Source organism: Herpailurus yagouaroundi, unplaced genomic scaffold (genome assembly GCF_014898765.1).
Source record: "Herpailurus yagouaroundi ecotype Mexico unplaced genomic scaffold, PumYag 188, whole genome shotgun sequence".
Classification (NCBI taxonomy): domain Eukaryota; kingdom Metazoa; phylum Chordata; class Mammalia; order Carnivora; family Felidae; genus Herpailurus; species Herpailurus yagouaroundi.
The window spans coordinates 40,338,631-40,353,460 of NW_024412419.1; the positions used below are offsets into that span (position 1 = coordinate 40,338,631).

The 14,830-nt window shown below is 40.4% G+C and overlaps 1 protein-coding gene across 1 annotated transcript in view; it reads left to right on the forward strand.

The window, feature by feature from the left end:
- The window catches only part of POLR1A (RNA polymerase I subunit A), a 75,514-nt gene that overhangs the window by 29,002 nt on the left and 31,682 nt on the right, over positions 1 to 14,830 (forward strand). Inside the window, exons 13-14 of the mRNA XM_040496846.1 lie at positions 350 to 604; positions 5,427 to 5,618. Coding sequence (XP_040352780.1) covers positions 350 to 604; positions 5,427 to 5,618 — 447 coding nt within the window. The remainder of the gene's footprint in view (positions 1 to 349; positions 605 to 5,426; positions 5,619 to 14,830) is intronic.

Consider the following 14,830-nt stretch of genomic DNA (forward strand, 5'->3'; position numbering starts at 1 on the left):
TTCGGCTCAGGTCATGATCTCGTGGTTCGTGAGTTCGATCCCTGTGTCGGGCTCTGTGCTGACAGCATAGAGCCTGGAGTCTGCTTTGAGTTCTGTGTCTCCCTCTCTCTGCTCCTCCCCACTCATGCTCTGTCTCCCTCTCTACTTCAAGAATAAATAAACATTAAAAAAATTTTTTTGAAAAGTTTCTTTCTTAAAAAAAAGGGACCAATTCCCCTTTCGTTTGGTTGAATAAAACAGGAGATGGACGGAAGCCATATGCAGACCAGGCTGAGGAGAGCCCTGGGAACAATAGTGATGATGCTGAAGTTGTCACCGACCTCCCCCCTTTGCTCTGCTCTGCCCCCAGGTGTGCCGGCATGTGAAGAATGGGGACATCCTCCTGCTGAACCGACAGCCCACCCTGCACAGACCCTCCATCCAGGCACACCACGCCCGCATCCTGCCCGAAGAGAAAGTTCTGCGGCTCCATTATGCCAACTGCAAGGCGTATAATGCCGACTTTGATGGAGACGAGATGAATGCCCACTTCCCCCAGAGTGAACTGGGCCGGGCTGAGGCCTACGTCCTGGCCTGTACAGATCAGCAGTACCTTGTTCCCAAGGTAGGTCTGACCTTGAGGCAGTTCCATGGTCTTCGCTGACACAACTTGGCATTCTAGGTCTGGGCTCTTTGTCTTCTGGTGTCAGTGGGTAGCTCTAGGGCAGAGGCCTATGGAATAGAGGGTCCTGGCTTCTTCCAGGTGGGGTTTTCAGCCCTGTAGTTGCTTAGAGGGTATTAACTGTTAGCTCTGTAAGAGGTCTTTTCTTCCAGACTTATGTTTGCATTGTACAAGTTATTAGCCTTCAGCAAGCATTAGCATCCTAACTATGATGGTCCTTATGATCCCCAGATGACTTTGATCCTTTGAGTTCTGACAAGCATGAGTTTTTAGAGACAGCTTAACCCAAGGGCCCAGATGAGATCCCTCTAGCCTATGAAGGTGTCTCCTCTTTGAATCCCTGACTTCGTCACTGAGGTTGGTCCTTAAAAGCAGAGCCACGTAGGGGCACCTGGGTGGCTCAGTCAGTTGAGCGTCCAACTCTTGATTTCGGCTCACGTCATGATCTCACAGTCGTGGGATCGAGCCCCGCATCGGGCTCCATGCTGAGCGTGGAGCCCGCTTACGATTCTCTCTCCCTCTTTCTCGGCCCCTCTCCCCGACTAGTACTCTCTCTCAAAATAAATAAACAAACATTTAAAAACATTTTTAAAGCAGCGCCATGTGGTCATGGCTGTCCAGTGGGGTACAAGAGAAGGATTCAGTTTCCTTCCCCCTTGCCTGGCCAGCTGACCCATTCCATTAAGTGGCAGGGGCCTGAGTCAGTGAGTGTTCATGAGAACAAGAGGGTGGGGAAAGAGCCAGGCTGAAGGAAAGAGAGCAGAGTATGTTCCAGACTCCATTTACCCCTCACCACCCATCCTGGGGCCTGACGCCTTTTAAATTATCAGTGGTTTGTGTCACAGTGATTCACAATTCTATGTCGTTCAGTTGGATTGTGGTGGAGTATGAAAGAATCAGTAGTAATAGTAACATGGAATTATGGCTACCATTTGCCAAGCCCTTTTTCAATGGTAGACACTGTGCAAAGCACTTCACAGGCTTCCCCTTTCACCCTTGGCAGAGCCCTTAGAATAGGTACTGTTAGTGTCCACGTTTACATGAAGTGCTTGGACCAGCACACTGCTGAGAAGGCGGAGGAAGTTACAGGGAGCTCCCGGGTCCTCAGGGCTTTGCTTCTTTCACCCTCTGGGGGTCTTGCCAACCTTCTGCAGGAGAAGACGTCTGCAGCCAGGGGAGCACGGGAGGCTGCTCGGAGACGTCCAGCATTGGTCAGTGCTTTCTCCACCTGGGAACTTCTTTTCTCAGCAGTCATCTGCCACCCAGAGAATCCGGCAGTGGCCAGGGGCCCAGCATCCCAGCCTCCTGGCCATCAGACACGCTGGGATGGCTCCGTGCTGGACCCAGCTGTTTGAGTTTCACTCTCTTTCCCTTCTCTGCCTGCTGCAGCCAGCTGTTGATTAGTAAAGAGGCTAAAAGTGGGAAAGAGGAGTTAAAGGCCCACTGGGGTCCCTCAGAAGTTAGAATAATAAGTTGACTAACTTGAAATTTGGCTTTTTGTCTTTTCACATAAATAACAGTTGTGAGTGTCATTGTGTGACAACAAAAGCCACCACCTATTGAGCACTCCCTGTGCCTCAGACACTGCTCTGAGTGACCTGCAAACATCTTCTTGTTTAGTCCTCAAAACAAGCTTAAGAAGTAGTGATTTTCAGATGAGGAAACACAAGTGAGCAGCTTGCCAGCCAGTGACGATGTAAGACTCGAACCCAGCACCGTTGACTCCCAAGCTCAGGTGCTCGGCACCATGTGTTATTAGCCTCCCTTTACAGGCAAGGCTGGGGATGGAAGAGGTACTATGGCAGTAAGTGGATCCCAGGACTAAAGTGGTTCTCTGAGTCTGGAGGCAGGGTCACATTTTACCACAGGGGACACTACCAGGGAGCAGCCAGATGGTTCTCTGTACATGTCCAGTGACCTCTGGACATTAGAGGAGTTGGAATGGGGGGTGCTTTGAAGTTCTCAGGCCAACGAACTTGAATGGTCTATACTTCATTTTGATTAAGGTTATACAGAAGCTTCATGCTTACACTGCGTCCTTCAAAGGACTGACCTGTTTAAATCCAGATGTGCCTCATCACGTGCTCCCATGCCCATGAGTTGCAGGTCAGGAGACAGGCAGAACAGAGTACAGAGGTTGTGATTCTTGATAAATTTCAGTTAGTCTATAGTGTAAATGCCAAAAAATGGAATCCTTATTTTGCTAACGGTTACAAAAATGCAGCATGTCTTGAACTACTTTGGGGGCAGAGTCCTAGGAGAGCAGGAGCTAGTTTTGTTAAACCAGAAAAGGCCTTTTTGGGGGAAGGGGGGGCAGTGAGAGGGCTAATTTTTCTTGGTGTGTCTTTATTTCCCTTGCTTCCATTTCCCTTTGTTCATTATTCCACGTCTTTGTTTCAGGTTCTCTTTCTTGATTAATCATAGGACCTGATTAAAGTACATTTCATTGTTGCTTGAATGTATTTAATGGAGTTGTGTTTCTTACTTAAAATAGGAGGTGAATGGAACTTCAGCTGTTTCTCTCCTAAGAAAACAGCTGAACTTTTTTTTTTTTTTTATGTTTATTTATTTTTGGGACAGAGAGAGACAGAGCATGAACGGGCGAGGGGCAGAGAGAGAGGGAGACAATCGGAAACAGGCTCCAAGCCATCAGCCCAGAGCCTGACGCGGGGCTCGAACTCACGGACCGCGAGATCGTGACCTGGCCGAAGTCGGACGCTTAACCGACTGCGCCACCCAGGCGCCCCATAAAACAGCTGAACTTTTCATTGATGTGTTTCTTTGTGGAGTTTTGTTTTTCTTCTCTTTGTTGTATTTTTTGAGGGCCAGTGCCTTGTGGAAAGTTTTTTTTAACAAGGATTGAGCGTTTCCCCGACTCTGTCAACTTAGCCAGAAAATTTAGGTCACAGAATACCCTAATTCTCCAAGCATCCTGACCAAAGGCACTAATTGTAATGTCATTTTGCTGTGATATTAGATGGAATAGGATAGCTGACAATTATCTGGGTTTCTGATTTAGAGATGGTCTTTCTGATCCTAAGCAGGATTTGGGAAATCTAGAATTATAAGTAGGCCCTCAGTAAGTTGCTTTAATCAGCATTTTTCCCTACAATTCATGATTATTGCATTGAAAGCAATTTAGCCATTAAGGCAATTTTCTAGTCATGGAAAAATCTGGATGGAGAGAGGAAAAGGCACTGAATAGATCACATAACTTGTAATTATGTTCTTTAAAGGAAGAAAACAAAAGGAAAACTCTATATCTGCCCCCAAAGACTTGCGGGATGAGGCAAATTGCGTAATACTGGTTTGGGTTTTTCCCCCAAGCAAAATAAGATCTTGTCTTTGGAACAAGATGCAGAGTATAAGTTTTTATTCATGTTCTTAACCCAGAGCCTTCGTAAGAAGGGCCGTGTGCACCATCTGACCTTGCCTTCTATCTACAGCAGCTATTCAGCCCATCTATAATAATTGTCTTTGAGTTTATGTAGAGCCCATTGCCACAGTATTTAGGCTATTTGACAAGCATCCTTTTTATCCTTTGAATTAGTACATGTGGTTAAATTCCAGGCCCTTCTCCATGGCTGCATTCGTGAGTTCCTTTGGCCTTAGTTATGAAACCTTGCCATAATATTGGATAGTGTTTAACAAGCAATCAAATGATAACAATCTTTAGATTCAAGGCAGAGATTTTTCTCAAGTTCCCATAAACATTAAAAAGTTTGCAAAAACCACCTCTTAAAAAATGTCAGTGGGCACAGCTATTTTTCCTTTAGTGTGTCTTACGTTGCCATGAACACAGACCTACAGATAAGTTGCAGGAGACTAGGGATCAGAAAGTCTGAAAGATTTCAAATGAGATGAATGTACTGGGGCTTACATAATAGCCCTTGTTTGGGCATCTGGTAGACAACAGCCTTTATTAAAGGCCCACCATGAACATGTGCTACATTGTGAAGAGACACTTGTAAACGTACATTCTTTTCTTTTACAGTCATGCACATCAAGGCCCTCTCAAATCTCTTGAACCCCTACCCCTTAGAGAGAGCTGACTCTTAAGTCAGTAATGCTCAGGGCTCTGTAATAGTGCCCCTGAGAGATTGTTTCTGACCATCCCCCTACTTCTAATCTAAATGATGACCCATCTGTTATTTTTCTCCATGTTATTTAAAACCCTTTGTGGTAACGTATTTATCCAATCATTCGTTTACTATGTAGCTCTTCCTCACCGTAAAGGATCATGTCTGTTTGGTTCACTAGAGTAGATTGGAGGGCTAACCCACTGCCTGGGCATATAGTAGGCTCTCAATAAATATTTGTTGAATGCATCGCTGATTTAGAGGAGAGCCAGGCCAGAAATGTGTGAAAAAATACTAAAGCATAAAACCAAAATATAAAAGCAACAACACAGCAAAGTGCAAGCTAGACCAAATTTATGCAGAGATGCCAAAACTTTTGCCTGAGTAACTAGAACCAGATGGGATTATGGACAGAAGGCGTGGGGAGCTGGACGAGTTTGGAGCTGTTTTGCTCTAGAACAGTCAGCAAATGGTCACGGTGGAAGCCGGTCGGGAAGGCCTGGTCATGTGCTTTGGTAGGCAGTTTGCTCTCCAGATGGGAGGCCCAAGCATCAGCCTAGGAAGGCTGTGGGGCAGGACAGTACAGGGGTGTAAGGGAGGGCTGTTGCTAGTACATGGCTTCCAAGCAGATGATTAGGAATTAGAATGTGACTTCCTATTTGTCTTCTTACTGTTTTGGTTTGTAGGATGGCCAGCCCTTGGCGGGGTTGATTCAAGATCACATGGTTTCAGGTGCAAACATGACCACTCGAGGTTGCTTTTTCACTCGGGAGCAATATATGGAGCTGCTGTACCGAGGACTCACAGACAAAGTGGGGCGTGTGAAGCTCTTTCCTCCTGCCATCCTGAAGCCCTTTCCACTGTGGACGGGAAAGCAGGTAATTGGGAGAAAATCAAAAAAAGGAAACAGGCCACTCAAATAAAAGATTTCATTCTCGGTAGAGCCCAGGCCAGAAGTAGAGAAATGACAAATCAAATGGTATGGGACTTGAGGCATCTGGGCGTCTCAGTTGGTTAAGCGCCTGACTTCAGCTCGGGTCATGATCTCGCGGTTTGTGAGTTCGAGCCCCACCTTGGGCTCTGTGCTGACAGTGTGGAGCCTGGAGCCTGCTCCGCGTTCTGTGTCTCCCTTTCTGCCCCTCTCCCTCTCATGCGCGCACGCTCTGTCTCTCTTTCTCAAAAATAAATGAACATTAAAAAAAAATCGGTCTGGGACTGAACATGCAGTATCTTCAAGGTATGCCTGTATGATCTGTATGATTTTCTCTTTGGTGGGGTTCCTGGGTCTGAGTGATTTCAAGGGAGTGTCAGTACTACAGGTGGACTGCACAGTGTCTGTCCTTGATGTCCTCATAATGCAAATGTGGTGGTAATAGGCAATGGTATTGGTAGTGGTGGTAATAGTAATATTTTTGTTGGGAGGGGCCAAGTGCTTTACTGAGTGCTTTAGGTACGTTTTTTTAATCCTTACAACCAACCTGTGATACAGAGACTGTTATTATCACCGTTTATCAGATGAGGATACTGAGGCTTAGAGAACTTCAATTACATGCCCAGGTCTATAGGAGACAGAGTTGGAATTCAAACCCAGCACTTCCTAACCCCGAAGACATCACACCATGCTTACTGTCAAAGTAATAAAATAATGGTATATGTGCTAATCAAATAATGAAGTACAGCCAAGTTTGTGTTTCTACTATGTGCTGGGTCCCCAAGTTCAACCTTGAGGCCTGACTCCTAATCAGCTGTGTGATCTTGGCTTTGTGGGCCTCCTTTCTTCATCTATAATACAAAGGGTTCAGGTTGGTGATCTCTAAGGTCTCTTCTAGCTCAGCAATTCTTTTAAGTCTGTGGACCTGCGACCCGACTGGTTTTTGGTTGTCAAACCAACCTTGCATTCAGGGGTAACCCTTGTTTATCATGAGGTATTCCCCTGTCTATATATATTTTTAATTAAGTTTGCTAAAATTTTGTTCAGCAGTTTTTTACATTTGTGTTTGTGAGGGATACAGACATACCTTATTTTATTGCGTGTTGTTTCATTATACTTGGAAGATACTGTGTTTTTTACTAATTGGAGGTTTGTGGCAACGCTATATTCAAGCAATTTTGTATGCTATTTTCCACTTCATTTATTGGTGTCATTTTTCCAACAGCATTTGCTTATTACTTCATGTCTCTGTGTCACATATTGGTAATTCTCACAATATTTCAAACTGGTCCATTATTATTTATATTTGTTATGGTGATCAGTGATTAGTGATTATAACTTAAAGCTCAGGTGATGGTCAGCATTTTAAGCAATAAAGTACTTTTTAATTAAGGTATGTGAATTGGCTTTTTAGACATGATGCTATTGCACACTTAATAAACTACGAGATAGTGTAAATGTCACTTCTGTATGCACTGGGAAACCAGAAACTCATTTGACTCACTTTATTGTTATATTTGCTTCATTGTGGTGGTCTGTAATTCAACCCACAATCTCAAAGATGTATCTGTATTGATGTGTAAGGTTCTTGTAATATCTTTCCCTGTTTTTGGTGTCAGGGTAATGCAGACTTCATAGAATGAGTTCAGAAATATTTTCTCTTCTTCAGTTTTCTCTGAGTTTGTGTAGTACTGGTATTATTTTTTCTTAAATGTTTGGCAGAATTAACAATGACTCCATCTTGAACTGACCTTTTCTTTGTAGGAAGGTTTTTTAACTAAAATTTCTATTACATGTAGGGCTCTTCAAGTTATCTGTTCTTGAATGAGCTTCAGTACTGTGTTTATTTAAGGAATTTGTCATAAGTTGCTGAATTTACAAGCATAAAGCAATTCATAATATTTGTTTACTATTCTATTTATAGAATCAGTAGATGGGTCACTTCACTGATTTCTGATACTGGTGATTTGTATCTTTTTTTTTTTTTTTTTTTTTTAAATAAACTCTACCCCCAGTGTGGGACTCAAACTCACTCAACTTGATCCTGAGATCAAGAGTTGTATTTAAAAATAAAAACCCCAGGGGTGCCTGGGTGGCTCAGTCAGTTAAGCATCCGACTTTGGCTCAGGTCATTATCTCACAGTTCGTGAGTTCAAGCCCCCCGTCAGCCTCTATGCTGACAGCTCAGTGCCTGGAGACTGCTTTAGATTCTGTATCTCCCTCTCTCTCTGCCCCTTCCCCCACTCATGCTCTGTCTCTCTCTCAAAAATAAGTAAAAACATTAAAAAAGTTTCATCCTCTACTTCAGGCGCCCTAATTTGTGTCATCTTTCTTTTTTCCTGATCAGTTTGCTTAGAGGTTTATTCATTTTGCTGTCCCAAGAACCAGTTTTCATTGACTTTCTGTATTTTTTTTTTTTTTTTTTTTGCTATTTCATTGATTTCACTTTGATCTATATTATTTCCTTTCGTCTGTTTACTTTGGGTTTGATTTGCTCTTTTCTCATCATTTGAGGTTAAAGGTGAAATCATTTGATGGGGGCCTTTTTTCCTTTTTTTGTGTGTGTAGGCATTTTAGATATAAATTTTCCCCTTAAATTCTGCTTAAGTAGCATCATATAAGTTATTATGTTGTATTTTCTTTCATTTCAAGATAGTTTCTAATTTTCCTTTTGGCTTCTTTTTGACTCATGAGTTAATTAGAAGTCCATTATTTAGTGTCCACATATTTAGAGATTTTCCAGATAATCTGCTATGGATTTCCAATCTAATTCCACTGTGGCAAGAGAACATACATTGGGTGACTGGAATCCTTTTAAATTTATTGACATTTGTGTATGAGATTATGTTTACTATGGTGTATCTTGGTAAATATTCTGTGTGCCCTTAAAAATAATGTATAATCTGGGACACCTGGGTAGCTAGTTGGTTAAGCGTCCAACTCTTGGTTTCACCCAGGTCATGATCTAATGGTTTGTGGGTTCAGACCCTGTATCAGGCTCTATGCTGACAGCATGGAGTCTGTTTTGGATTCTCTCTCTCACCTCTCTCTGCTCCTTCTCTGCTCTCTCTCAAAATAAATAAACATTAAAAAAAATAATAATCTATGATCTGCTCTTGAATGGTGTGCTCCAAAAATGTCAGTTAGGTTCAGTTAGTACATAGTTCAAGTCTGCTGTATCTTTCCTGATCACTGTCCTTCATTGCCTGGTGTCCATTGTCTTGAAAACCACTGTTTCATATTCATGTCTGCTTTTATTGTTGTTTTTAGTGGAAGAGTCCTCAGGTCACTGTTGCCCTATCCTGGCCAGAAATGGAAGTCGGTTTAACAGAATGGTTGGGGAATTTTGCAATTTAAGATTAAAATCCATAAGTATGGATAGTGTAGTTCAAGGAGTGGTATGCTTTTTCTATGAAAGCCAGATAGTGAATATTTTAGGCTTTGCAGGTCATACATTCTCTGTTGCAAGTAGGGCAACAACTCAGCTCTGCCATGGTAACTTGAAAGCAGCCATACACAACACGTAAATGAATGAGCATGGCTGTGATCTGATTAACTTTATTTACAAAAACAGGTAGTAGACCAGATTAGGCCTATAGGCTATAGTTTGCTGACCCTTGGTATAGTTTGCTATATGTATTTGTCTACTTTATTATTTACATTGATATTATTTTTATTATTTCTATGTCTTTCTTTTGTAAGCCATCTCAAGTTATCTTGGAAGTGAGGGATTATATTTTAAGTCACGAAGTGTCCAGAATTCATTAGAATTTTGTGGAAACGTAAGCAGTTTCAAAATAGAACTAAATATAGTACACAAAGAATATATATCTAGAGCCATAAATACGTTGATTCCCTTCAATCTGGGAAGCCAGCCAAAGGAAATAATCTGAAATGTAGAAAAAGCTACTTGAAAAAAAATAGTCCATTATACACCATGGTGTGCCATGGTGGAAAATTAGAAAAACCTGGATACCTAACATTGGTGCTCGGTAAATTGTGGAACATCCATTTGTTAAGATATTAGGTAGTTGTTTAAAAGACCATGTAGCAGGCTGGGTAGTTTTCTGACACGATGTTGGGAGAAGTAGACTACAGGATTCTATGCAGTCACATTTGCAACTGTATTAAGCATGTGTATGAGAAAACGTGTTGCATAAAAAGATCAAAATGATAGAATAATTTGGTTCATGTTAGGAATAATTTCTTTTTCATTTTATAATGTTTCTGAGCTAAGATTATTACGTTTTAACTAAAGAAAACTAGAAAGTAGGCCCTGGTTTTATTTGTGTCGCAGTTGAGATTTTTCAGTGTTTCTTGTGAGGTTCCAATGGGCTGTTATTTCTTTGCAAATAGGTGTAAAAGAGGAGAGTGACTACCCTGCACCAGAATTTGTTAGTGGCTCAGTCTGATTCTGCAGAGAAAAGTCATGTTCAGAATCAGGAGATAAGGATCTTAGCTTAGGCGGTTTATTTGTACTGCCTCAGAAAATGAAGTCTTAGGCTCTTTCTCCAGGGCATTTCATGCAGCCTGTTAAGTGCTTCTCTTTCCGTTTAAGAATCTGAGGTCTCTCAACATTTGTTGAAAGGACATATGAAGAAAACAGATTTGACTGTCATTGCAGATCTCAAGTGTATATAGCTCAGTGAGTGTTTGCAAAGTGAATATAACTTTGTAAAGTGTCACCCAGATCAGAAAGTAGACTCTCAGCCAGCACTCCCTTCCAGACCCCTGTCAGTTTTTACCCCTCCCCAAAGATAGCCACTGACCTACTTCTAACACTAAAGGTAAGTTTTGTCTTTTCTTGAACTTTATATAAGTAGCATCCTTTGGTAGATCATATCTCTGTGTAAGTCACTCATGATATCACATATAGCAATAGTTAGTTCATTTTCAGTGTTGTATGGTATTCCATTATGTGATTACACCATCATATGTTTATCCATTTTACTGTTGATGGACATGTGGCTTGTCTTCATTTGGCTATTATAAAAAGGGCTACTATAACATTCTTGTATATATTTTTTGTTGAACATATATGTGTGTGTGTGTGTGTGTGTGTGTGTGTGTGTGTGTGTGTGTGTGTATTTTGGTGACTAAATACCAAGGAATCAAACTGCTGAGTCATAAGATCTATGTTCAGCATTAATAGATTTATTAATAAACAGCAACCTGGAAGAACAGCACAGGGCATGAGAATTCTGGTTGCTCCTTAGCCTCAGCAGAACTTGGTATTATTGTCCCATTTTGTTTATTTCTATTTAATTTTAGCCATTCAGATGGGTTTGTAGTGGCACCTTATTGTGGTTTTAATTTACATTTTCTTAATGACAAGTGAGCTTGAGCACCTCTTCATATGCTTATTGGCTATTAGGGTATCATCTTTGGTGAAGTGCCTGCTCAAGTCTTTTGCTTGTTTTATATTCTATGCCATTTTCTTATTAGTAGGTAAAAGTTTTTTGTATATGTTCTTGTGTTAGTCCGTTGTCAAATCTTTGTTTTAACCTAATGCTGTTTTCTAATGATCGGAGCTCTTTCATTAATATAACTCACCAGCATTTGCCTTTTATGGCTAGTCCTGTATAAGTATGCTTGCCCTGAAGGTACAATGGTATTCTCCTGTGTTATTGTCTAGTGTTTATTGTTTTACCTTCACACTAGGTCTTAGGTTTAATTGTCTGCATGAAGTTGATATTTATGGGTGTGTGTGATATAAGGTAGGGGATTCCTTTTTTCCCTATATGGCTGTCCAGTTGATACAACGTCATTTGTTGTAAAGACCAACATTTTCCCACTGCTCTTTAGTATCTCCTGTCATAAATCAACTAGTCATATACATGTGGGTCTGTTCCTGGACTCTGTTCAGTTCCATTAATTTGTTTGAGTCCATTGTACCAGTACCACACTATCTTAGTTATTGTAGCTTTATCATACTGACTTCTTTTTAAAAAAATTTTTTTTTTAACGTTTATTATTTTTGGGACAGAGAGAGACAGAGCATGAACGGGGGAGGGGCAGAGAGAGAGGGAGACACAGAATCGGAAACAGGCTCCAGGCTCTGAGCCATCAGCCCAGAGCCCGACGCGGGGCTCGAACTCACGGAGCGCGAGATCGTGACCTGGCTGAAGTCGGACGCTTAACCGACTGCGCCACCCAGGCGCCCCCTGACTTCTGATAGTAAAAGTCTTCAGTTTTGTTCTTCTTCAAGACTGTCTTGAATATACTTGGCCCTGTGTATTTCCATATAAATTTTAAAGTCAGCTTATAAATTTCTACAAAAAAATACCTGCTAGGATTTTTATTGGGTTTACATTGTGCCTCTGGATCACTTAAGGGGGAATCAACATATTTACAGTATTGAATTTTTCAAGTTATGAACCTAGTATGTTCTTCAATTAATGTAAGTCTTATATATCTATCGTTAGACCCATTTCCTGGAATTGCTATTATAGATGCTATTGTTTATTAAATTTAATTGTTTATGATTGCAATGTAGAAATGCCATTAATTTATGTATATTATCCCTGTATTCAGCAACCTTGCTGAGTTCAGTTATTAGATCTCTGTCCTTCAAATTCTTTTTAACTATAGAAGTAACTGAAGTTTGTTGTTAAACAAAAATCAGTAATGTGAAAGGAGAAAGGAAAAATTCCCTCCCTCCCCAACCCCATTCTCTATGTCCACACATACTCTCATAAAAAATAATTAAGAATGAGATATTATACTTGCTCAGAGGAACCATGAATCATGATTAAATCTGGCATTCAGTTTTGAGCTTATATTTTAAATTTCTTTATCCATGACATCCTGGTCCTGAGGTATGAGTTTTCCTGACCACCAGGCACCTGGAACTTTTTTGACTGATTTGTAAGCTGATTTTGACTGATTTACAAATCTGGAAGCCGCCAGGGCTTCCAGAGGGAATTCCATTATTTCAAGCAGTCTGTATTTTTAATTTGGACCACCCTAACAAACTCTGAATGTGGCAAGAAATTCATTTCACTGTTTTCATGTGCTAGGGGTTAACAGAACCTTTCTTGTGATTGCTTTGGGATATATTTAGTTCACTTAATGATATATTGTAGGTCTCATTCTGTGTTCGTACATGTAGATCTATCTCATTCCTTTTAACCCATTCTGTGTTGTATCCAATGATACAGATACCATAGTTGATTTAACTGGCTCTCTGTTGGCAGACATTTAGATTGTTATCTGGTTTTTTACGATTTTACCTAGTGCTGTGGTGAGCACCACTTCTGTTTATACTAGTGGACTTGCATTGGTATGTATTTTATTTTATTTATTTTTTTAATGTTTAGTTTTGAGAGACTGGGGCGGGGGGAGGGGTAGAGAGAGAGAGAGAGAGAGAGAGGCAGACACAGAATCCAAAGCAGGCTCCAAGCTCTGAGCTGTCAGCACAGAGCCTGATGCGGGGCCTGAACTCACAAGCCGTGAGATCATGACCTGAGCCGAGGTCGGATGCTTAACCGACTGAGCCACCCAGGGGCCCCCGTTGGTATGTATTTTAGATGAGTTCCCAGCCATGTGATTGCTGAGTCAAAGGGTGTCAAATGTAAATACACATTACAAACTTCTTTTTTAAAGAAATCTTTTTAACTTTTAAAACACGTTTTAAAGTTTAATAACAGTCTTAGTCTAAAAAAATGCCATTATTATTCTCATAGATACTGCTACCTCTCACAGTTTAAAAGAATGTTGCGGATAGTCTTTTCTCCTTAGCCTCATAGTTTATGACCAGAAAGTAAATGAAACACTGCTGGGATGTTATTACAGAAGGAGGCTTAAAATCATCTTGTCTGACTCCCTTGTTTTTCTTATTGAGATATAATTCATATTTAACACAAAATTTACCATTGTTAAAAACAGTCTAATTCAATGACTTTTAGTTTGTCTGCTGTGTTGTACAGCAATTACCACTAGCTAATTCCAGAACATTTTCATCATCACCAAAAGAAACCCTGTACCTATTATCATCATTGGCAATTCTTCCTTCATTCCCAACCATCACTTCTGTCTCTATGGATTTGTCTATGTCAGACATTTCATGTAAAAGGTGTTATACAACGTGGGGCCTTTTGTGACTTGCTTCTTTTACTTAATATAATATTTTTAAGATTCATTCACATTGTAGCATAAACAGTACTCCGTTCTTTTTCATGACTGGATGATATTCCATTGTATGGATATACCTCTTTCTGTTTATCTGTCAGTTGACAAATGGATATTTTGGCTCATTCACCTCTGTGACTGTTATAAATAGAGCCCCAGGGTGTATTCATGTGCCAGTTTTTGTGTGAATATGTATTTTTAGTTCTCTTGGCTGTATAGCTAAGAGTGGAATTGCTGGATCATATGGTAATGCTATTTTTAACTTTTTTCAGGAACTACCAAACTGTTCTCCAAAACACCTGTACCATTTTACATTTCTGTCAGCAATGCATGAGCATTCTCATTGCTCCACATTCATACCAACACTTACTTCCTCTTTCTTTGTTTCATCTTAGTGGGTATGAAGTGGTATCTCGCTGTGGTTTTGATTTGTATTTACCTAATGACTAATGATACTGAACATCTTTTCATGTGCTTACTGGCCATTTGTAGTATCTTTGGAGAAGTGTTTATTCAAGCCCTTTGCCCATTTGGTGATTGACCCGTTTGTCTTTTTATCGTTGAATTCTAAGAGTTCTTTATATATCCTAGCTGTTAGATCTATATTAGATATATATGTTGCAAATATTTTTTTTCATTCTGTGGGTTGTCTTTTCACTTTCTTAATGTGTCCTTTGACATACAAAGATTTTAATTTTGAGAAATTTATCTACTTTTTCTTCTGTTGCTTGTGCTTTTGGTGTCACATCTAAGAAACTGTTGCCCAATCTCAGGTCACACAGATTTACAGCTATTTTTCCATCTAAGAATTTCAGGGCTTTAACCCTTATGTTTAGGTCTTAGATTCACTTTGAATTTTTGTATATGGTGTGAGGTAAGAGTTCAGCTTCATTTTTTTTACATGTGGATATGCAGTTGTCTTGACACCATTTGTTGAGCATTCTTAGCACCCTTGTCAAAAATTAATTAACTGTAGATGTATAGGTTTATTTATGGACTCTTCCATTGATCCACATATCTATCTTTATG